Consider the following 24,514-nt stretch of genomic DNA (forward strand, 5'->3'; position numbering starts at 1 on the left):
GAAGCTTGCCTATGTGTTTACTAACAAGTAACCGGATGAGACTAAAATGGCTGCTAAAAAACGCGGGAAACGCATTGCGCATGCGCCAACTGCATGATGTCATAACGCTTGGAGGGAAAGCTTTGCTTCTGCGCACTAATGTATGAAATGGCCTCTTCAGAACTCACATGCTAAGCATCTGCTCTGCTTAAAACTAAACTGTGTTTTATACTAAGTGCTAATGCATAAAGAATTATTTTGATTAAATGGGATTAGAGTAGACATAAGTGGTATACAGTGAAACCATTTTATTTGAATCTAACATCTTGTCTTTTTGACTGCTCTGTCAGTTCGTAATTGGGCCTAAATAGAGAGATGAGGCTTAAAACCCACGTGGGTAACGCGTGCCGTTGCAGTAGACTGCAACCCTGGAGTCGTGATCTCAAGTCTTGGAACCTGATCAAGGACGATCTTTTCTCATAGGCAGAAAATGACGTAACATCCTGAAGACTCAATGAAAAAATGTATAAATGTTATACAATGTTTAATTTTAATATGAAAAACGGGTGGGAATAAAGCTTGGGTGAAACAAATTAAATGGGCGGGAACACAAGACCATGCTCTTTAGAAAAGTAGTGAATTTAGTATGGTGTGACGATCATTCCCTTGGCTTATCCAATCAGAATATACATTTTACACAAGTTTGAAACATTTGGAACATGCCACCAGAAGGTATGATTGGGATAGTTAGCTAAATGAAATAAGCTGATCGCTGTCAGAACACTGAGAGATAGAGATGTTGTCTGATTGCTGTTCGATTTACTCAAAAGCAGACTTAGAATTTTACAAATAAAATTTAGGAACGAAAGTGCGGAAGAGGACCAATGAGGTTGGGGGAATGTGGAACGAGGTGTGGAAAATAGTCAAGGAGGGAAACTAGCATCTGAGAGGGGTTTGACACTGGTGTTGAATCCAGAAGAGGTGACCTGTCCTGTCCTAATCCTGTCCTGAACTTGTTACCCGTTAATTTGTGGGGTCCAAACTCTTGGCCAGAGCGGTTTGATCTCACACCATCCTAGGTAAATATAATTGTATTGTGTCAATGTTCCTTTTCTCTCTGTCCTCTCTTCCTGAGGTACTCGTCATTAAAATCTATAGACTAATTTAAGCAACTGAATCTTACCTTTTCAGAATGATGGAGTAAACACTGTAATTTGTACTTGATTCACTAAACTATTAAACTGAGTGTGTGGTTATTCAATGAAATAAAATAGGTAAATGCTTTAATGTTGTTAATTACCAACTCTAACTCAACTAATAGATCCATGAGTAAGGTAGGGCTTAGTAATTAAATAGGTTCAAATTCTTTAGGCAAACAGACATATAGAGAAGCCCTAAACTGAATTCCAGCGGGTTTTTCATCAACCGGATACTTTAAGTGAGAGTGGTTTATGGGCCCGAATGTGTGTGATTTAGTGATACTTGTCCGCAGGTTGGTGTCCCGCTGGATCAATGTCCTACATTCACCCCAGTACAGAGATCTGTGCCTAAATCCATTGTGTTTTTGCTCATCATGCCATTCCAGTTTGGACCTAGCCAAATGCAAATCAGTCTTGACTCTGCGCCCAATGGGAACAGTCCAGCCCGAACTGCTAGGATGCTTGTTTCCGGTCCAGGGATATGCATATGGCCAGGTCTAAAGTGGGGTGGCATTGTGAGCAAAAGAATTGTGGATTTAACCCAGATCTCTTGACTGGGGGTGAATGTTTTGATTTGTTCTGCATGCCGCCCATCAATTGTGTGTCTTTTGCCTTCTCGCCCTAAGTGTGCCAGGTATGCCCAGATGTGGGTCCTGGGCTCACTGTGGCACTAGAATCAAGCTATCCTGGCTGAAGAGGGGTGAAACCCCAAAACCGGTCCTAGAATGTCTGTTTCCGGTCCAGGGAGGACCTGGCTTGGCAGTTCGGGCAGGACTGTTCCCATGAGGGTCAAGACTGATTTGCATATGGCCAGGTCTAAACTGGGGTGGCATGGTGAGCAAAAGAATGATGGATTTAACCCAGATCTCTTGACTGTGGGTGGATGTTTTGGTTTGTTCCGCATTCCGTCCATCAATTGTGTGTCTTTTGCTGGTCTGGTCTTACGGCATCGAGTTATACATAGGAGGTTTGTTGACACTGAAAGGAGGCATCTCCTTGGAGTAGATATCTTTAGGCTCCGTTGTAAGGGTACAGGGCACATGCCCTGAAGGGCCTTGAAGATGATACACATAGACTTAAAGGCTATCCTCTGTTTCAGAGGAAGTCAGTGTAGTTCCTTTTATTGCATCAGTTGCAGATGATCTACGAGGTCTGTTTAATGCTAATTTGGCAGCCGATGCTTGGACTCAATACAGTCTGTTGATAAGATAGCCTGGTGCTCCGAGTAACAGCTGGTTACAGTTATCTAGCCTGCTTAGAATAATGCTGCGTACGATTTCAGATTTAACTTGAGCTGACAGCAGTGGGAAAAGCTTCTTAAGACCATGCAGAAGCATGAAGCAGGTTGGGCTGGCCTTTCACAATGGATCACAGAAGGCTCTTTGCTATAAGCCTTAACTAGGACTTGCACGGGAGCAAGCTCTAGTTTTTATGTGCCAACATAGGCAGTGTTAGCACATTAGAGCAAGTCACAAAAGGGAGAGACAGTTGTGAAGTTATCCATCATAAAGGTCAAGCTCAACGCAAGCACTTGAGTTGGAGCTGGCGGGCACACCCAATTAACACTAGGTGAAAGATGAATGATCCATTGGGCCGAACCAAGACGTGATTGACAATGTCTCAAACCAACGGCTTCAAGAGGATGGTTGAAGAAAGCTAATGGTAAAAAGGGACAGACCCAAAGTGCACCTTAGGTATATTGTTAACATTAGGTCTCTTTGACAGCTGTGCTGTCAAAATACAGACCTGAAAAGGAAAGAAAAAAAAATTATTCAAATCATTAATGCCGAAAAATAAAAAAAGTTATAGTTTACACAGATTTTTAAAATATTATAAAACCACGCTTATTAAAGAAGGGATTTCTGTTACGATTAATTTTCATTTTACAGTTTTAGTAATGCTGTTAGTTATTTGCCGATGATGGTTAAGTCATTGGTGCCTTTATATCAATGTTACTAACACTGTGATTTGGCTTTGAAAACAAATAACTAGATACATCAAATAAAACGCATTAAGATCAAGCTAGTCATCAGTGTAGTCTACCATAGGCGCAATGATGCTTCGTGGAGTAAAGCTGACCAAATTAGACCCAATGTGAAGAAAGAGGTTAATTTTTCAACGCCAAATTATTGTTTATGTAGATGCTTTCTAAGGCATTAGAAAATAATATGCATAGGATACAATAGAATTGATCAGTCACTGTAATTTCAGTGTAACTGGTACAAGTGTATTTTTATCTGTCACCTTAGATAAGGCATGAAGGGCTGTGGCTGGACAAACAAATCATATTAGGGGCTACGTCTTATCACAAACTTACACAATCCATTCACTTACTCATCAAAACTGAACAAAGAACCAAACAGTGGTGGACCACTTAAATCTAAGATTATGAACACATTTGTGTTAGGTCTTTGGGTGATGTAACCAAACATGCTACTTTATGTGGTATCCATTATTAAATAATATGTTAATCCACAAAGGCTTAATCGGTTTTAATGTAGTATGCCAGCCACCTAGGCGTAATTTAAATCTGCTTTACTATTTGGCCAAATACAACTTGCTAAACACATATTCAGAGAATGCAAATAACAGACTTCATGTATATTATTTGAGGGATAAAAAGCAACAAAACGCAACATTAGTACTTACCAGCTTAATGTTTAAAGTATAATTAAAGTTCCGTGGTGCAAGCCCTAACAGTTCTTGTGCATCATAAAGCGGATCGTCGTAGTCCCACGTTTCTTCAGGAGGTGCTTCAATATTTAAGGTTGAAATAATGTTTCGAAGGCAACTGTATGCTTCCTTTTCAGAGGCCATAAAGTGATCAACACAGCCACTCACTCTAAAGAAAAGAAGAAAAAAAATTCAATTACTAGAATTCAAGCCTCTCTTTCAGTAAACACAAAATGGAACTTTAATACAAGAATAATTAAACTGTTTCTCTCATGTTAAATAAAAGTGATAGAAGGGAACAGAGAAAGCCTTCAGACTTCTGAAACCTTGAGTTGCAGTAACGTAGGTTTCCAAACAAACCATTGTAGCCCTTCCCTAACTATGCTAGGTATGCCGTTGTGCTTTAATATACAAGACTTTCAACTCTGCTCAAAGCAAAGTTGTATGGGTCTCTTTTTACGGACCAGGACAAAAACAGAATAACGAACCTCTTCATAGTACTTGATAACTTGGTTTTGCTGGTTTTAGAATTTAGCTTGCAAGCAGAAAGTTCTTCTCACACAGACCAAACAAATCTAGATATATTCTAGATGTGCAGCTCTCTCACTGTCCTAAGAAAAAGAGAACCTGAAGTTCCATATCCCTTTTCGTTCTAAGGTTATATCTCCTCTTTTGATTGCTCAAGTGTATCCTACCTCTTATCTTTCTGAGTGTGTTCAAAGCTTCGTAGCTGGAAAATTATCCCTTGCTACTATCTGCAAATGTAATACTTTAGAAGAGAAGGCAGTTAGAGAGGTTGTGGTACATCTTACAAATCTTCTGTGCAGAACCCTCACTACCGTCTGCCTCCTCTAAACCTTTAAAACTAAATGATTTGCTTCACAGTTACACATTTTATCAACTTCATCTCCAACCAATCCCTGAGATGTCACTCTACCTCAAGGTCTTTCAGGTGACATTATGCTGTTTTTTTGCAGTTTTATATAGTGTGAACTCTACCTGAAGGTATCAGAGCACTTTACATAAGCACCAGTTACATTACAGATGAACACATTCACTTTTAGACACAGTGAGATTGAGTGATTTGCCCAGATCACAGGATGCTTGAGCCTCAGGCCGACTCGAACCTGGTTCAATAGCTTCAAAGTCGGCCATAAGTTTTTCATTGAAGAAAGAAAATCATGAGTGAAAATCATGAGTGAATTGCCGCTGCTCAGTACAAGCTCCCTAAGTATGTCTCACAGCACACTGATGCTTCGCTAAAAACCCACTGGGCAAGATTTTGTAAGTAATCCAAGATTTAATTCACATTTTAACTTATTTATTTACTTACACTGCACACAAGAAATTACGAAACTGTATCTTGGTGCCACAAAGAGCAATCACTTATCATGAAGAATAAATTTACCGGACACTCATGCTTTTACTGCTTTAGGAAAAGTCAAGACATTGCTCCTTGCTGGTATGAAATTGAAGTTTGAGCCACAGTTTGGGTCAAATTATGGAAAACATCCTGTCACTCTAAGATTTGTACTTGGTAAGGGGAACAGTACGAAGCTTGAGGTCGACCTATCATAGGGATTGTTCTGGCACATAGTTTGTGGTTATTTGACTCTGCTCAATGTACATGTAAGCCATAGTCAGGATCTTGAAATTGAACAAGGCTTTCACAAGCAGCGAATGCATGGATATCAGACACACTGCTGCATTCCCGAATACGACCATATTAGGCATTACAATAGTCTAACAAGGCATCCACTAAGATTACAAAATGGTGCCAAGCTTTTAATCTGCATTGCAAATGTTAAGGGACATCCAAATATGTTGTGATTGGGAAACAAAGCACAGGAGATGTGTGCAGATGTTTTCCCCAAGAGCATAACCTCTGTCTCAGAATTATTAAATCTGAGCCCACTAAAAGTCAGTCAATCAGTCAGGGATTTTAAGAAGCCTTGTATTTGTCATCTCAAAGTTCTCCAGTGGCCCAGCTACCCAAAGATACATCTGGACATCATCGGTGTAAGAGTGAAAGTGTTGCTGTAAAAAATGTTAAAAGGAATGGACGGGACAGCATAACCATGATGCACATCGCAGTTGATGGGAAGAAAGGAGTCGACAAAACATTCCAGCTTCACGCACTTAAGAGACAACGTAAAACAACAAAGTACTTCTTTAGAGTCTCCATTCAGAATTATATTTATTATTGTTATATCTGCTCTACATTTGATTTACTGAGTTCATTTAGTTCTTTGGATATAAATGGAAAATGGCACTAATTGTTCCAGTTTGCTCTTGGACAAGTGGCAATTAGCTGAAGAAGGTAAAAGATATAGTGAGAAATACAGGAACTGGCTAATGTTCAACTAAAAAATGAAATGAACTAATAGAACTGCTTGCAGTGTGGTAGCATCTAGATAAGCACCTGCGAACCTCCGAGCAGCTGTGCATGCCAGTGTGTGTGTGTGTGTGTGTGTGTGGGGGGGGGGGGTTAGAGGAGGGGCGTCTAAACCCCTGCTAAGATTCTCACAGCATCTGTCCTGTTCTTCTGCCCTCCCAGCCCATAGCCAAGTCTTTACAAGGGCCCTCACACCACCACTAGCATGATGCAGGAGATCACTACTGGCTTACACCACAGGTCCTCCTTCCGCTTTGTCACAGCTATACATGAATGCCTCGACTGGCTCCGCTCAGTCTCAGGTTGTGCAAGGTCCAGCTGGGACTTACCCAGTCATAAGGGTGGGGCTGAGTCAGGGCAGAGGCCAACATTCTCTGCAATCTGCACCCCCCACACCTCCCCCACAACTCCAGCTCAAATTATCACCTCTGCCAGGGTTAGGCTGTGTTAATTACATCTGCCTGTTGCTCATATTTATACTATTACTTCCATCACAGGTGAGCACACCAAGAAGCTCAACAATCTCTTAAAGGTATGAGCACTCACATGCATATTCCAAGAAGGGAAAATGCGAGCCTTTTCTTTTCACTACAGTGCATTGTTTCTACAGATGGGTATCTAATCTATTTTTACTCATTAGCGTCACCTCACAGGGAAAAAATAATCTGAAATGATACCCTTAGGGCTTTTCCATCAAATACCTTCCTTGTTTTAAATCTGTTCTTTCTCAAGCGAGGATGTTTACCTCTGGCCTGGTAAAGATTAACTGAGATGAGAACCCTTGTGCTTTCATTCAAGAGGCACATTCTGCCATACCTGAACTCTACCCAGCTATAAAAGCACTGTCCAGGGGCCACACTTAGAATTCAGCTCCCATTCATCTTTGTAACAAAAACAATTTAATGACTGGCCCAGCCAACAAGCTTTAGCTGCCAACAATATAGTGTGCATTTTAAAGAAAAATATCTTAAACAGGCATTCTAACATAATTATTCAACAAGTTAGACATGCCTGCAAGGCTGTATTTCTCCCCAATGCCATTTAAACCTGTTATTCTACAACCCAGCCTTAGACATTTACAAATAAAGACTAAATGTTAAAAAGATAACAGTATTGAGGAAGCAGATATTAAGCCAATGCACATTCAACTAACTACGTCAAGAGAACCCAAGCAATCAAGACTGAAGATCAAACTGACATGACATTTTTGAGGATGTGGCTTTTTAGAATAGTTTAAAGACAACAACTTCTAGAATGTTGCCTATTTAATGAGTTCTTTATCAGTAAATGTGCTCTACAGGATACCTTGAAGGCTTTTTCTTATGATGAAGTCACACCACACTCTGTCTAGAAAGATGCAGCTAGTAGGATTCGAGTAATAAGGGAACTTCATTATTTGATAAAACATATTGAGCAAACAAAGAGTGCCATCTAAATTGTGCAAGCGCTATCGAGTTGCCAACAGAAGAACCAACATCATTTTTGACACAACTGTTATCACAAGAACACAAACATTATTTTACCTGTATCTGTATGTAATGTAATGTAATTTCAGAGAAATGTTTTAGGATTTGAGACAATGTGTATGAGATTCCTACAAACCACACAATACGCAAAATAGGATAACAGCAACAAACAGGTGAAAACAGAATATATTATGGGGGAAACAGTCTCGACAAATCACAAGACCTGTAGTTTCAACAAAAAGACCGTTACACAGAGACAAAGAAGCAGGGCATACAGAGATAGTAGTATTCTGGTTGAGGTATATAAATGTTTTTGGATGAGACTCTACTAATGCTTTTGAAAGTGTTCAATTCTAAGGACACACGAATACCTAGATCAAAAACGGATCTAGTCATTTAAGTATTTGCAAAATAAGCTCAGCCCCCAGATAAATGCAGCTCAAAGACCTGTTCTTTACTTATATAGAATGACAAATAATAGTAGAAATATTCACAATACATTCTGTTAAGGCACTGCATGATAATGAGTGTCAGGGATGTGTTCTTGGGGAGAAGGGTGCATCTGCAATAATTGGGGTGGTTTCTCCATTCTGGTACCCTTGCGAATTATTGGTGTGAATCAGTTGAGTTTGGAATATGTAGTAGTCCAGGTTCGCACTCATGTTGCCAATGAAATCCCAGAGCAACTAAGGAGGTGAGTGACATAGTATATCGCACCAGACAGAAGTTAGTTGTTCAGAATGGCCTCTCTGAAAGGTTTGGATTACCCAAAGTCTTTTTGTAAGGAACAACATCACGGCGAACAACAGAAAAGGTGAATTACCAGGGAAATAGGTTATTACACAGCAGTACACAACAAAGCAGGCGTAGCAGGCGTATGTTACTAAGAAGAGACACTGAAATACTCTGCTTTCTTTGAAAACAAGAAGAATTGTGAATTGAGCGAAAGTGTAGGAAGACATTCTTTCAGGATGCCCTAAAGGAACTGCAAAACAACTTTGTGCAAAGCCTACTGGGCTACACAAAGCACCTTGAACTAAGGAAATTGAACCAGAGGCAGACAGTGCACGGTGAGAAGATGATCAGGGGCCCTATTATGTATAGGGCACAGTTTCCCTGTTTGTGCCCGGCTCACCTTAAGAAAGGTGCAGGGGGCGCACAAAGGGAAAGTGTGCCCTATTGCATAGAATGCGCTGCCACCAGGGCACCTTCGTGTAATAGTCTCAGGAATTAACTTAATTAATGTCTCATAGGACGCAATCCAATACATCATGGACATATTGTATATTATGGGACAAATATAAGAGTCGCAAGTGGGTGGAGAATGCTGGCATAATACAAAGCATTAGGAAATGTTCTGAAAATCACCAATACCAAACCCTATGGAGCAATAAAAGGGGTAATTTTCCTTAACTCCTAAAAGCACAAGTTACTTACCTTCGGTAACGATATATCTGTAAGAAACAGTAGTTAGTATTAGATTCCTTACCTTAGAATATCCCCAGGCGTCAGACTGGAACAGGAACATTTTGCGTAGCAGTACCCCTGCGCGTCGGTAGGCGTCGTCTGCGGCTCCGCGTCTGTCGTCGGAGTCGTTGGCGACGTCGGAGTACTTAGACGCCACCCTCACACACGGACATCAGTTCTTATACAAATGTAAATGTAAATGTAAAATGTAAATTGATACTTGTATAGCGCACTACTCACCCGCAAGGGTCTCAAGGCGCTTGTACGAATACCGCTGTGGAACTAATCCTGGCTTTCCCTGTGAGGTGTCCACTCCTGGGCACCCCCAAGGTGGAGGCCAGGTATCCTTAGCGTTGTGGGGGCCGTTGTGGAGATTAAGCAAGCTATTGCCCAGAGTTGCAGAGTCGGACTCCATGACTGGAATAGGCACCGAGGCCAGAATTATCAGGTCTGTGGAATTTTTTAGCCCAAGACCCGCCGAGGCGGGGAATTGAACCCTGGTCCCGGGCTAGACCTCTGCATCGGGGTCTGCTGCTCTAACCATTGAGCCACACTTCTTTTCCGCACCAGAAAACGCAGAGCCATGATAAAAACCAACACTGGTGCCATAAAACTAGGGCCCTGAAAGGGGATGACCTTAACCCTTGATATCGGTTCGCAGAACGGGGAGGATGGGTGGGGCGGTAAGGAATCTAATACTAACTACTGTTTCTTACAGATATATCGTTACCGAAGGTAAGTAACTTGTGCATCTGAAAGAAACAGGTTAGTATTAGATTCCTTACCTTAGAATAGATACCCCAGCAATACCAACCCCGGAGGTGGGTCTGCGAACCAATGATCACACCAGAATGTCCTGGAGAATGGAACGGCCAAAAAAGCCATCTCTCCGGACTTGGCTGTCCAGGCAGTAGTGTCTTGCGAACGTGTGCAGAGAGGCCCACGTAGCTGCCCGACAGATGTCCTGCAAGGGGACTCCACGACCCAGGGCAGTGGTAGCCGCCTAAGCCCGAGTAGAATGGGCCCTCAGCCCAACAGGAGGCTCCTTCCTCGCCAAAGAGTAGCAAATCTTGATGCACAAGATGACCCACCGAGAGATGGTTTGTTTGTGCACCGCCCGACCCTTCTTAGCACCCACGTAACCAACAAAGAGTTGATCATTCACCCGGAACTGGCGTGTGCGATCCAGATAGAGTGAGAGCGCACGTCGGGTCCAGACGGTGGAGCCTCTCTTTCTCTTTCGAGGGATGCGTAGGCGGAAAGAAGGTGGGCAAGGTGATGGACTGCCAGATGTGAAAGGCTGTGACTACCTTGGGCAGGAAAGAGGGTCGCGTCCGCAACACAACTTTGTCCGGATGGACAGAAAGGAAAGGAGGTTTAGAAGAAAGGGCCTGGAGCTCAAGCACTCTACTGGCAGAGGTGATGGCAACCAGGAACGCAGTCTTAAGGGTAAGAAGACGAAGAGGACAGTTATGAAGTGGCGCGAAGGGAGCGCACATCAGATAAGTCAGCACAAGGTTCAAGTCCCACTGAGGCATCACGAAAGGAACAGGAGGAAACATATGAGTGATGCCCTTCAAGAACCCATTTACAACTGGGGACTTGAACAAAGAGGGCTGATCAGGTAGATTTAAGAACGCGGAAATGGCAGAGAGGTAGCCCTTTCTAGTGCCCAGAGCTGAGCCCTGCTGGGCAACAGAAAGTATAAAGAGGAGAACCTCAGAAAGAGGGACAGAGAGTGGATCCACAGCCTTTGCTGTGCACCATGCCACAAATTTGTTCCACCGGCAGGCGTATACCGATTTTGTGGAGGGACGCCTGGCTGCCAGAATAACATCACAGACTTCAGGAGGCAAGTCAAATGGCCTCAACTGTCGCCGCTCAATCTCCACGCATGGAGGTGGAGGCTGGACAGGTTCGGGTGGAGGACCGTCCCCTGCTGCTGCGACAGAAGGACCTCCTGAAGAGGCAGACGAAACGGGGGATCCACTGACATGCTGAGTAGCTTGGGATACCAGTATCTTCGTGCCCAGTCCTGAGCCACAAGGATGACTTGGGCCCGGTTGCGCCTGATCTTCTTCAGCCCTCGGGGCAAAAGTGGTATAGGCGGAAAGGCGTACAACAGACCTCCCATTCACTTGCGACGAAAAGCGCAGCCGAGGGAGTGCCGCCTTGAAAATTCCAACGCGCAGAACTGATGACATTGCACGTTCTCTTCTGTGGCAAATAGATCTAACCAAGGCTCTCCCCACTGCTGAAAGAGACCGGGCGCCACGTCCGAGTTCAGACGCCATTCGTGATCCATCATGAACCGACGGCTGAGTTTGTCCGCCCTGGCGTTCAGGGAACCTGCCAGGTGTTGAACCACCAGGGACACGCCCTGATGTTCCAGCCACTGCAAGAGGCGTAGAGCCTCCTGGCTTAGGGTCTGTGAGAAGTTGGCCTGATATATAGTGCTCACTATTCTAGTGATCACTTTGTATCATACCAAACAACCCTTATTGATGATTGGTTGCAAGTCAACCTTTCAGACCAGCTATCCTAGTAGCATGGACACGAGCAGTCTTCAGGCTAATCTCTAGAGGGCGTGTTAAGCCAGCTGTTTTACCATCACATATACCCCTTGAACACCAAGTGAAAGGACACCACACAAGTTGTTATAAAAATATAGGATATTTATTAATAACAGTTCTACCCTGAACTCTTTATGAGTCAGGGAGCTAAGCACAATACAAAACTCATACGAAAATACTTTAAGTTGCACAATTTACACAAATGCCCGAGGGGCACGAAAAACCATATACTACAAAAGTGGAATGCGAAATACTAGCAGGTAAGTAACAAGATCCAGAGGCTTCAGGATCGCTAGGACTACACTACTGAACCCTAAGGTTAGGAGCAGGAGGCCTAGGGAGATCGGGTGCAGAGTGTGCACTCTCACACGGGATGCGGGAAGAAGTCTATGGATGCTAGATTTCGTAAAGTTAGTGTTATCGGACGAATCCGACTAGTTAGGCTGAAAACGAAAAAGGATCTGGACACTTAGATAGTGAACCTACGTTGGAGCACCGAAATGCTCGAGTTACCTTGCCCAGGGGCTGCTGCTTCATAGGGTTCAAAAGACGTCGGGAATCCTCGTTACAGTCTATGGAGCCTGAAAGAAGAAGTTGCTGGCAGGCGACCAGTGATGAAGTTCAATGGGATCCAAGCCTGGATCGGAGTTGAAGATGACCTGAAAGCAGAGGGGACTCAGTTCTTAATCACTAACCAGTGATCAGATGGGCACCAGGATGGCACAGGATGAAGTCACCTCGACCAGGTGAGTGGGCGACGCTTGGCTCTGCAGTCTCTCGGACCAGGAGGCGTTGTCGGCGACCAGGATGGAGGGGCGAGCTGTCCCACGAGGGTGTCTGCTGTCGGTGCTGCTGAAACCAGGATTGGAGCAACAAACCTTGGCAAAGGCAAGCCCACGCGGTGGACTCAAGATGGCGTCTGGAGTGGACCAGGAGGGTCCAGGGTGCTCCTCTGTTGGAGGGGAGCAAGGGCCAGTCTGGAGCAACCAGACCAGCGGTGAAATCGTCGTGGTACGTCGTCAAGAGGGTCACTAGCCAACGGGCAAGTGACCGGACAACGTGGCAAGCAGCAAGGAAGCAGAAGGGCCCCACGCAGATCTCGTGGATGCTGGGGGGGCTGGACTTCGGTGCTGGAGCTGCTTAGGGTTAGGGCTTCTCAAACCCCAGTGCACTTACTCGAGGGTCTCTCGGGGGTCGTGCTGGAGAAGCGTTGTGCAGGTCTTGAAGATGGCCGGTCCCACGGGTCTCGTCGCACCCACGAATCTCAGCTGTGCTGGATGATGTAGGTAAAGGTCAGAGATGGCAGGGAATCTGGGTCTCGTCGAGCTGGGCAGTCTGGATCCAGAGGATGGACTTCAGCAAACCGCAAGAGCTTCGATGGTGCCTGCTGGTGCAGGGTGGCTACTCCTTAGCCACAAGGGAGAGTCTTCAGAAGAGTCAAGAGTTCCTTTCGTGGAAAGTAGTTTCAAGATTCAGAATTATCTAATTTGGGGAGGGGGCCTGCTCCTATCTTTATACTAAGAAAAGGGGCTGGCACGCGACTAAGACCTGCCCTAGGGGTGGGACTAGGAGGGGGGTGGTTACACCCCTCTCCTTTGTCCGGTCTCTCCCCAGCTCAGGGGCTGGTGTGCCCCAGGAACTGGTTTGAGCCGGCCTATGCACAGTGAGCACCGGGGTGCCACTTGCAGTCACCTTCCTTTCAAATCTGTCTGGGATGGTGCTGGCACCGCCCCTGACAGGAAACCCTTTGTCCAGGCCTCCGTTGCTGGAAGGACTCCCAGCAGCAGGAGGGCAGACTTGTGTCTCGGTGGCAGCATCCATTTTGTGGAGCTGAGGCTATGTCTGACTTTAACCGGGGTTCACAGTTACATACATGTCGTGTCCCTCTAGAAGGGTGGAATGCTAACCCCGTTGCCAGAATTGGCGAGGGGTTAGTATTCCAATTCGTATGACACCTTACTCGACATGTTTTGATAAAGCTATACCAAAGTTAGCATTTAACCGCGAGGATTATAATGCACTTAAGAGTATATGGTATAGCGTTATCATGGAACAGCTATTTGGACTTGGTTCCGCAAGCTGCAAACGGGCTCAGCTCATGCCAGAGCACCATCTCACATAATTCCAAGCACTCTGCCTTCAGGATTGATAAGGCCTGCCATAGGAGTGACTGATAGGAATATATGTGTCCATTTTAGGGTTAGATATAGAAATACTATATCTAAAGCAAAGGGTGTTTACACCACCTTGCCCCAGCTGTTGTGCAGCCAGTTGTGTCTGTTTGGGTGGCCAGCCAGGGGTGGCATAATACATGCTTCCGCCCCTGGTAGGCCCTGGGTACACCTATGCCCTGGATACCTAAGGTATGCGGTACAGGGACTGATAAGGTGGCCCAGTACCAATTGGTAAAATGCACCTAAGGTACATGGTTGTAATTTAGAGAGAGAACAGCTAGGCTGTGGGTCTGATTAGCAGGCCCACAGCCAGGGAAAGTCGTAAATCAGTGAAGCAAAAAGCAAAAATCTGGGGTGGCCATGGGATTGCAGACCCCACTCTCCTACATAACCCCCCCCCCAAACTTAGGGACATTAAACTAACCTTGACCAGGTGAGTCTTCTTGCTCTAAGTGGAAGTACCTGGAGAGACCATCTGCATTACCATGGTCAGTTCCTGGGTGGTGCTCCACTGTAAAGTCCATCCCCTGTAGGGAAATGGACCACCTAAGAAGTTTGGGGTTTTCACCCTTCATTTGATTTAGCCATAAGAGGGGCTTATGGTCGGTCTGAACTTCAAGTGAGTACCAAACAAGTATGGCCTCAACTTCTTCAGGGCCCAAACCACAGCAAAGGCCTCCCTCTCAATAGCTGACCAACGTTTCTCTCTAGGGGTCAGCCTTCTGCTTATAATAGAAATGGGCTGGTCATGACCATCAATATTCAGCTGAGATAGAACAGCTCCCACACCCAACTCAGAAGCATCTGTTTGGACAATGAATGGCTTGGAGTAGTCTGGACTCTTGAGAATAGGTGCAGTGCACATGGCCTGCTTTAGGTCATCGAATGCCTTCTGACAGCTAACTGTCCACTGAACTTTCTTTGGCATTTTCTTACTTGTCAGGTCATTAAGTGGGGTCACAATGGTCCCATAATTTCTGACAAATTTCCTGTAATAACCAGACAGGCCCAAGAAAGCTCTGACCTGTGTCTGGGTGGTTCGAGGAGCCCAGTCCTTTATGGCCTGTATCTTGCTCTCCAGAGGTTGAACTTGGCCTCCACCTACAAGGTGGCCCAAGTATACAACTTGACTCTGCCCTATCTGGCACTTAGTAGCCTTGATAGTGAGGCCTGCCTTTTGCAGGGCCTCTAAAACTTTCCTCAGGTGGATCAGGTGATCCTCCCTGGTGGAGCTAAAGACAGCAATATCATCTAGATATGCTGCACAAAAGTCATCCAACCCAGTGAGAACTTGGTTCACCAACCTTTGAAAAGTGGCAGGGGCATTTTTCAAACCAAAGGGCATCACCATAAATTGGTAATGACCTCCTGGGGTAGAAAATGCTGTCTTGGCCTTGGCATCCTCAGCTAACCTGATTTGCCAATAACCAGCTGTTAGGTCAAATGTACTTAAGAAAGTTGCAGAAGCCAACTTATCTATCAGTTCATCTGCCCTGGGTATTGGATGGGCATCTGTCTTAGTGACAGCATTGAGACCCCTGTAGTCTACGCAAAACCTCATCTCTCTCTTGCCATCCTGGGTGTGAGGTTTAGGCACTAGAACTACAGGACTAGCCCAAGGGCTCTCTGAGGGTTTAATGACTCCCAATTCCAACATCTTTTGTACTTCAGTTTTTATGCAGTCCCTGACGTGGTCAGGTTGCCTGTAGATTTTACTCTTTATAGGCAGACTGTCTCCAGTGTCCACCTCATGTGTGCACCAGTTTGTCTGACTGGGGGTCAGAGAAAACATTTGTCTGAAGGATTGCAGGACCTGCCTACAATCCTGTTGCTGAGGCTCAGAGAGGCTGTCAGAAAAGACTACACCATCTACTGACCCATCATCAGGGTTCTGAGTGAGCAGGTCTGGGAGAGGGTCACTCTCTTCCTCCTGTCCCTCATCTGTGGCCATGAGCAAGCCCATGTCCTCCCTGTCAACAAATGCTTTGAGCCTATTCACATGAAGTACTCTGTGAGGGCTCCTGGGAGTTCCCATGTCAACCAAGTAGGTGACTTCTCCCTTCTGTTCAATGATGATGTGGGGTCCAGACCACTTGTCTTGGAGAGCTGCTGGGGCCACTGGCTCCAACACCCACACCTTCTGTCCTGCATGGTATACAGTTAGGACAGCCTTTTGGTCATGCCAAGCTTTTTGAAGTTCCTGGCTGGCCTCAAGGTTTTTAGATGCCTTCTCCATGTACTCTGCCATCCTGGAGCGGAGACCAAGTACATAGTCCACTATGTCAAGCTTAGGCTTTTTGAGAGGTAACTCCCATCCTTCCTTCACAAGACATAGGGGTCCTCTTACAGGATGTCCAAACAAAAGCTCAAAAGGGCTGTAACCAACCCCCTTCTGTGGGACCTCTCTGGAAGCAAACAGAAGGCAGGGTAAAAGGATGTCCCATCTTCGCCTAAGCTTTTCTGGTAACCCTTTTATCATCCCTTTGAGGGTCTTGTTGAATCTCTCAACAAGCCCATTGCATTGTGGGTGATAGGGTGTGGTGAATTTGTAATTGACACCACATTCCTTCCACATAGCAGTCAAGTATCCTGACATAAAGTTTGCACCTCTGTCAGAGATCACCTCCTTAGGGAACCCCACTCTGGAGAAAACTCCAACCAGGGCCCTTGCCACAACAGGAGCTGTAGTGGTTCTAAGGGGAATAGCTTCCGGATACCTGGTGGCATGATCCACTACCACCAGTATAAATCTGTGCCCAGATGCTGTTGGGGGGTCCATTGGTCCAACAATGTCAATCCCCACTCTTTCAAAGGGAACCCCCACCACAGGTAGTGGTATAAGGGGGGCCTTTGTTGTGCCATCTGATTTGCCACGGGCTTGGCAGGTGATACATGAACGACAAAAGTTCTTAGTGTCTTCAGACATATGGGGCCAGTGAAAGTGTGGGGCAAGCCTGTCCCAAGTCTTATTCTGGCCTAAGTGACCTGCAAGGGGAATTTCATGGGCCAAGGTGAGAAGGAAACCTCTCAGAGTCAAGGGGATGACCAGCCTCCTGGTAGCACCAGGCTTGGGGTCTCTTGCCTCAGAGTAAAGGAGTCCATCGTCCCAGTACACTTTATGGGCCCCTGTGGCATTCCCTGCAGCCTCAGCAGCAGCCTGCTGTCTGAGGGGTTCAAGAGAGGAACAGTCTAACTGTGCCTGCCTCAAGTCTGCCCTGGAAGGGCCCCCTGTCCCAAGAAACTCAACCTGTTCAGGTTCAAGTTCTTCTAGGACAGTTCCTTCTGGGGTCTTGGGGTCAGTCTCCTGAGAGAGCTGATCCTGTTCCTGAGGCAGGGGGGAAGGGTCAACCTTACCCCTACTGCTCTTTCTCTTGGTTAGTGTCTGGTCCATTGTTCCAGGATCCAGCACTAGTTCAGCTGGGCATTTCTTGGCCTGTGACCTAGTCACAGCAAGGACATGTGCTGACAAACCTAACATTTCCACATGAGTCCTATACTCCACATCTGACCATAAGGAGGATTCCAAATCATTGCCCAAAAGACAGTCCACAGGGAGGTCTGAACTAACAACAACCCTTTTGAGGCCATTTACCCCTCCCCAGGAGAAGTTAACAAGTGCCATACCATGGGAGGTAGTGGCATTGCTAGCATTGGTCACCAGGTAGTCTGCTCCCAGTATTACCTGGTCAGGGTCCACAAAGTTAGGTGTCACCATGGTGACACTGGCACAAGTGTCCCTGTAGGCCTGAGCCATTTTTCCATTAATCAAAGGCGTTTGCCTGCACTTGCCCAGAGTACTGGGACTTATTGTAGGGGTCATGTTCATGTCCCCAGTACAAACAAGAACAGCCTGAGTAGGTGTTCTGACTAAGTCAGAGCCCGCCTCAGTTCCCAGGGTTAACCCCACTATAGCCTTGGGAGGATTACTACCACTACTAACTGTACTAGGGGGTGCAGGTGCCTTAGGGGCAGTAGTGGTAGGAGTTGGGCCTTTCTTGGTGCACTCACTAAACCAGTGAGTATTACTTTTGCAGTACTGGCACCATGGTTTCCTCTGACCATTCTTCTTCTTTTGGGAATTCTGGGACCCACCCTCTTTAGATTGTTGGGGCCCTGTTGAAGACTTCTGGTCATTTTGCTTGTTCTCATTACCCTTGGGATCTGCTTTCTTCTGGCCACCACCCTGGTTCTGGTTCTGCTGCTTGACCCTTGTCCTGACCCATCTGTCTGCCTTCTTTCCCAATTCTTGGGGAGAGGTCAGATCTGAGTCAATAAGGTGCTGATGCAACAACTGATTTTGACAATTACTTAAGATTTGTTCTCTCATAATTAGATTATACAATCCTGTGTAATCAGTAACTTTACATCCCAGTAACCAGCCTTCAAAAGCCTTAGCGGCACAATCTACAAAGTCAGTCTAATCTTGAGACTGAATTTTCTGGGTGTCTCTGAACAGCAACCTGTACTGTTCAGTGGTTAAGCGAAACCCATCAATCAGTGTATTCTTCAAGACTTGGTAATTGTTAGCATCCTCAGCTCTAGTAGTGAGGAGCTTATCTCTACCTTTGCCTTCAAAGGAGAGCCACAAAATAGCTGCCCACTGACTTTGGGGGATGCACTGGACAGTGCAGGCCCTCTCCAAATCAGTCATCCACTTGTGGATGTCATCCCCTTGTTTAAAGGGGGGCACTATTTTACTCAGGTGTCTAGTGTCAAAACTCCTGTCTTTATCCTTAGGGATATTGCTGCCACCAGTGGGGACTACCCCACTTAACTGTTGCTCTCTAGCAAAGGCAAGATTCTCCTTGGCAAGGGCAAGTTCTTCCCTCTGAATCCTCAGATTAGCCTGCTTCATCCTTGCTTCATGTTCTCTTCTCCGAGGGGAAGTCAGTCTCCTCTGGGGAGAGATCATTCTCCTCTGAGCAGAGGCATGAGAGTGCACAGAGATGTTGGAGTCCCTAGAATGAGATCTATCTCTTCTAACTCCAAAGTTAGGCCTGCTTAGGGTCAGTACTGGGGGTCCCCCAGATCCTTCCCTATGTAGGTCTAAGTTGGCCCTAGTAAGCCTGACTAGCTCAGGACCATTGTCTGCCTCATCCCCAGAGATTTCCTCTTCCTCCACCTCCTCTTCTACTTCCTCAGTTTCAGGGAGGTCAGGATCACCAAGGGTACCTTCTAAGGGGGGCATGCTCCCATCTGTCTTAGAAGCTTTCCTAGCATCAAAAGTCTCTAAGAGACCTAACAGAAAAGGAGTGGTAGGGTTAGAACCCTGTTTTAGTTTCCTGGAGGTACACAATTGTCTCATCTCCTGGAAGGCCTGCATATCTGGAAGTGCCTGTGGAGGGTCAACAGCCACAAGGGGAGTCTCTGCAGACTCTCCATGGGTAGACATGCTTCTAGTGTGGTGTAAGTGATGCACCTACCTACACTATGGGTTTACCTACTGATCCCTTGCTAAGAGTTGTAGTCAAGGTGTGCTAAGCCTTGTTGCACTACAACAGCTGGTTCAGTAGAACTCAGAGTATTCTAAGTTAAGTTATATGTACCTAGGTACTTATGTGATCTTTCAATTGATATTCTTAGGATACGTGAGAGGTAAAACAACAGCAAGCTCAAATCCCAACCGCTGCACACCAATGTGAGAAGTTGGCCTGATATATAGTGCTCACTATTCTAGTGATCACTTTGTATCATACCAAACAACCCTTATTGATGATTGGTTGTAAGTCAACCTTTCAGACCAGCTATCCTAGTAGCATGGACACGAGCAGTCTTCAGGCTAATCTCTAGAGGGCGTGTTAAGCCAGCTGTTTTACCATCACATATACCCCTTGAACACCAAGTGAAAGGACACCACACAAGTTGTTATAAAAATATAGGATATTTATTAATAACAGTTCTACCCTGAACTCTTTATGAGTCAGGGAGCTAAGCACAATACAAAACTCTTACGAAAATACTTTAAGTTGCACAATTTACACAAATGCCCGAGGGGCACGAAAAACCATATACTACAAAAGTGGAATGCGAAATACTAGCAGGTAAGTAACAAGATCCAGAGGCTTCAGGATCGCTAGGACTACACTACTGAACCCTAAGGTTAGGAGCAGGAGGCCTAGGGAGATCGGGTGCAGAGTGTGCACTCTCACGCGGGATGAAGTCTATGGATGCTAGATTTCGTAAAGTTAGTGTTATCGGACGAATCCGACTAGTTAGGCTGAAAACGAAAAAGGATCTGGACACTTAGATAGTGAACCTACGTTGGAGCACCGAAATGCTCGAGTTACCTAGCCCAGGGGCTGCGGCTGCATAGGGTTCAAAAGACGTCGGGAATCCTCGTTACAGTCTATGGAGCCTGAAAGAAGAAGTTGCTGGCAGGCGACCAGTGATGAAGTTCGATGGGATCCAAGCCTGGATCGGAGTTGAAGATGACCTGAAAGCAGAGGGGACTCAGTTCTTAATCACTAACCAGTGATCAGATGGGCACCAGGATGGCACAGGATGAAGTCACCTCGACCAGGTGAGTGGGCGACGCTTGGCTCTGCAGTCTCTCGGACCAGGAGGCGTTGTCGGCGACCAGGATGGAGGGGCGAGCTGTCCCACGAGGGTGTCTGCTGTCGGTGCTGCTGAAACCAGGATTGGAGCAACAAACCTTGGCAAAGGCAAGCCCACGCGGTGGACTCAAGATGGCGTCTGGAGTGGACCAGGAGGGTCCAGGGTGCTCCTCTGTTGGAGGGGAGCAAGGGCCAGTCTGGAGCAACCAGACCAGCGGTGAAATCGTCGTGGTACGTCGTCAAGAGGGTCACTAGCCAACGGGCAAGTGACCGGACAACGTGGCAAGCAGCAAGGATGCAGAAGGGCCCCACGCAGATCTCGTGTATGCTGGGGGGGCTGGACTTCGGTGCTGGAGCTGCTTAGGGTTAGGGCTTCTCAAACCCCAGTGCACTTACTCGAGGGTCTCTCGGGGGTCGTGCTGGAGAAGCGTCGTGCAGGTCTTGAAGATGGCCGGTCCCACGGGTCTCGTCGCACCCACGAATCTCAGCTGTGCTGGATGATGTAGGTAGAGGTCAGAGATGGCAGGGAATCCGGGTCTCGTCGAGCTGGGCAGTCTGGATCCAGAGGATGGACTTCAGCAAACCGCAAGAGCTTCGATGGTGCCTGCTGGTGCAGGGTGGCTACTCCTTAGCCACAAGGGAGAGTCTTCAGAAGAGTCAAGAGTTCCTTTCGTGGAAAGTAGTTTCAAGATTCAGAATTATCTAATTTGGCGAGGGGGCCTGCTCCTATCTTTATACTAAGAAAAGGGGCTGGCACGCGACTAAGTCCTGCCCTAGGGGTGGGACTAGGAGTGGGGTGGTTACACCCCTCTCCTTTGTCCGGTCTCTCCCCAGCTCAGGGGCTGGTGTGCCCCAGGAACTGGTTTGAGCCGGCCTATGCACAGTGAGCACCGGGGTGCCACTTGCAGTCACCTTCCTTTCAGCCCTGCCTACCTGGAATAGACAAAATCCTGTCTGGGATGGTGCTGGCACCGCCCCTGACAGGAAACCCTTCGTCCAGGCCTCCGTTGCTGGAAGGACTCCCAGCAGCAGGAGGGCAGACTTGTGTCTCGTGGCAGCATCCATTTTGTGGAGCTGAGGCTATGTCTGACTTTAACCGGGGTTCACAGTTACATACATGTCGTGTCCCTCTAGAAGGGTGGAATGCTAACCCCGTCGCCAGAATTGGCGAGGGGTTAGTATTCCAATTCGTATGACACCTTACTCGACATGTTTTGATAAAGCTATACCAAAGTTAGCATTTAACCGCGAGGATTATAATGCACTTAAGAGTATATGGTATAGCGTTATCATGGAACAGCTATTTGGACTTGGTTCCGCAAGCTGCAAACGGGCTCAGCTCATGCCAGAGCACCATCTCACATAATTCCAAGCACTCTGCCTTCAGGATTGATAAGGCCTGCCATAGGAGTGACTGATAGGAATATATGTGTCCATTTTAGGGTTAGATATAGGAATACTATATCTAAAGCAAAGGGTGTTTACACCACCTTGCCCAAGCTGTCGTGCAGCCAGTTGTGTCTGTTTGAGTGGCCAGCCAGGGGTGGCATAATACATGCTTCAGCCCCTGGCTTCAGCACCTATGCCCTGGATACCTAAGGTATGCGGTACAGGGACTGATAAGGTGGCCCAGTACCAATTGGTAAAATGCACCTAAGGTACATGGTTGTAATTTAGAGAGAGAACAGCTAGGCTGTGGGTCTGATTAGCAGGTCCACAGCCAGGGAAAGTCGTAAATCAGTGAAGCAAAAAGCAAAAATCTGGGGTGGCCATGGGATTGCAGACCCCACTCCCCTACAGGGTCCACGACCCCACCCGCCCTGTTTGTTGGAGTATCACATGGCGGTGGTGTTGTCCGTGAACACCTGCACTACACTCCCCCGGACAGAGGGGAGGAATGCCTTCAGTGCAAGCCGGATCGCCCGCAGCTCCAGAAGGTTGATATGGAGCCGGGACTCCGCCGGAGACCAGAGTCCTCTGATCTCCGCCTCTCCCATGTGGCCCGCCCAGCCCTGGAGGGACGCGTCCGTCACAACTACATGCTCTGGTTGGGGTAGGGAGAGGGACCTGCCGCTGACCCAATTGCGGTCCGTGAGCCACCACTGCAACTGTCTTGCAGTGCCCTCCGAGATCGAGACGTGGTCGGACAAGTTGCCCTGATGCTGGGCCTACTGAAACTTCAGGTCCCACTGCAGAGCCTGCATCCGCCACTGGGCGTGATGCACTAGAAGGATGCAGGAGGCCATCAGCCCCAGAAGCCGCAGCGTCAACCTGACCGCGACTCAAGATAACGGCTGAAAGATCAGAATCAGAGCCTGAATATCCCGAACCCGCTGTTCGGGAGGATAAACCTGAAACTGCGCAGAGTCTAGAACCGCTCCGATGAAGAGGAGCTTCTGGGATGGACACAGGTGCGACTTCGGCACATTGATGGAGAACCCCAGCATGTGCAGGAGGTCCGCCGTAGTCTGGAGGTGGCTGATGACTGTCTGGGGCGAGCCCGCCTTCAACAACAAGTCGTCGAGGTAGGGGAAGACTGAAACCCCTAACCTGCGCAGATGAGCTGCGACCACCGCCATCACTTTCGTGAACACCCATTGGGGCGCTGGTAAGGCCGAAGGGGACACGGTAAACTAAAAGTTCTCGTGGCCTACCGTGAACCGCAGATAACGTCGGTGGGCCAGCAGGACGGGGATGTGGAAATACGCGTCCTGCAAGTCCAACGCTACCATCCAGTCTCCGGGGTCCAGGGCAGCCAAGACCTGAGTCAGAGTCAGCATCTTGAACGTCTCCTTCCGGAGGAAGCCGTTGAAGTTCCTTAGGTCTAAGATAGGGTGTAGGCCCCCTTTGCCCTTCTTGGGTACCAGAAAGTAGTGGGAATAGCAACCACACCCTACTTCTGGCCCAGGAACGTGCTCGATGGCCCCCTTGGCCAAGAGGGCCAACAGTTCCTCTTGCAGAAGTTGCAAGTGATCCCCCGACTTGCGGTGGTACTGCGGTGGCATGGCTGGAGGGGTCGCCTCGAAGGGGAGGGAGTAGCCCCTTCGGACGATTTGCAGCACCCACCTATCCGTAGTGATGGTACGCCAGTGAAGGAGGTGATGGCAGACCCTGCCCCAGACTGGCGTTAAATGGGCCTGTAAGCTTGGACTAGGAGGGCTTTGAGGTGGATGCAGCGGGAGTAGATGTGGACTGGTCGCGGCATTGTCCCCTGGCACCACCACAGCGGTTACCGCGCCCACCACCGCGCTGGATGTTAGACGGCGGCCCGTGGCTGGTAGGACGTGAAGGGGCGCCCCTTCCTTGGCCACAAAAGGAGCGAAAAGCAGACTGCTGCTGACGCTGCCCCGAAAGAGGTGGCTGCCATCAAACGGCATGTCCATGTGGGTGTTCTGGACATCGGCTGAGAAGTTGGCGGACCTCAGCCAGGCGTGGCGGCGAACCGCCACCGTCGTTGACATTGCCCTGCCCAGCGAGTCTATGGTACCCAGTACACATCGTATTGAGTACCGAGCTGCGTCTCGTCCCTCCGCGAGGGCTTGAGCGAGTTTTGCTCGGGCCCCCTCCGGACACTCTGGCAGCACGGCCGCAACCGTATCCCACAGAAAGTGGGTATAACGGCCCAAGAGGCAAGCGGTGTTGACTTACCGCAGTCCGCAGCTAAGGGACGAGAACAGCTTCTTACCAAACTGTTCATATCTCTTGGATTCCCGATCGGGGGAGCAGTCGGGAATGCGGATTGGGAAGTAGAGGCCTGGACAACCAGACTCTCGGGGGTAGGGTGGGCCGACAGGAAGCTAGGGTCGCCCGGAGCTGGGCGGTGGCGCCTGGCGATGTTCCTATCTACAGGGGGGTCTGTAGCGGGCCTGGACCAGGTGCCCAACAGGATGTCCATGAGAGCCTAATTAAACGGCAGTAAAGGCTCCGGAGCACCAGTCTGCGGTTTAAGGACCTCAGTGCGGATGTTAGACCTCACAGTAGCGAAAGGGAGCATAAGCGCCAAGGCCTTGGCTGCCCGCGTCAGCACCACACTA

At 47.6% G+C, this 24,514-nt stretch overlaps 1 protein-coding gene across 2 annotated transcripts in view; it reads right to left on the minus strand.

Annotated features, from left to right (window-relative positions):
• LOC144798032 (methylcrotonoyl-CoA carboxylase beta chain, mitochondrial-like) overlaps window positions 1–24,514 on the minus strand; it is a 438,830-nt gene that overhangs the window by 134,137 nt on the left and 280,179 nt on the right. For both annotated transcript variants that reach the window (XM_078668818.1, XM_078668816.1), the window contains exon 6: window positions 3,828–4,020. In XM_078668818.1, the coding sequence (XP_078524944.1) occupies window positions 3,828–4,020 (193 nt within the window). The remainder of the gene's footprint in view (window positions 1–3,827; window positions 4,021–24,514) is intronic.

Source organism: Lissotriton helveticus, chromosome 1_2, assembly GCF_964261635.1.
Source record: "Lissotriton helveticus chromosome 1_2, aLisHel1.1, whole genome shotgun sequence".
Taxonomy (NCBI): Eukaryota; Metazoa; Chordata; class Amphibia; order Caudata; family Salamandridae; genus Lissotriton; species Lissotriton helveticus.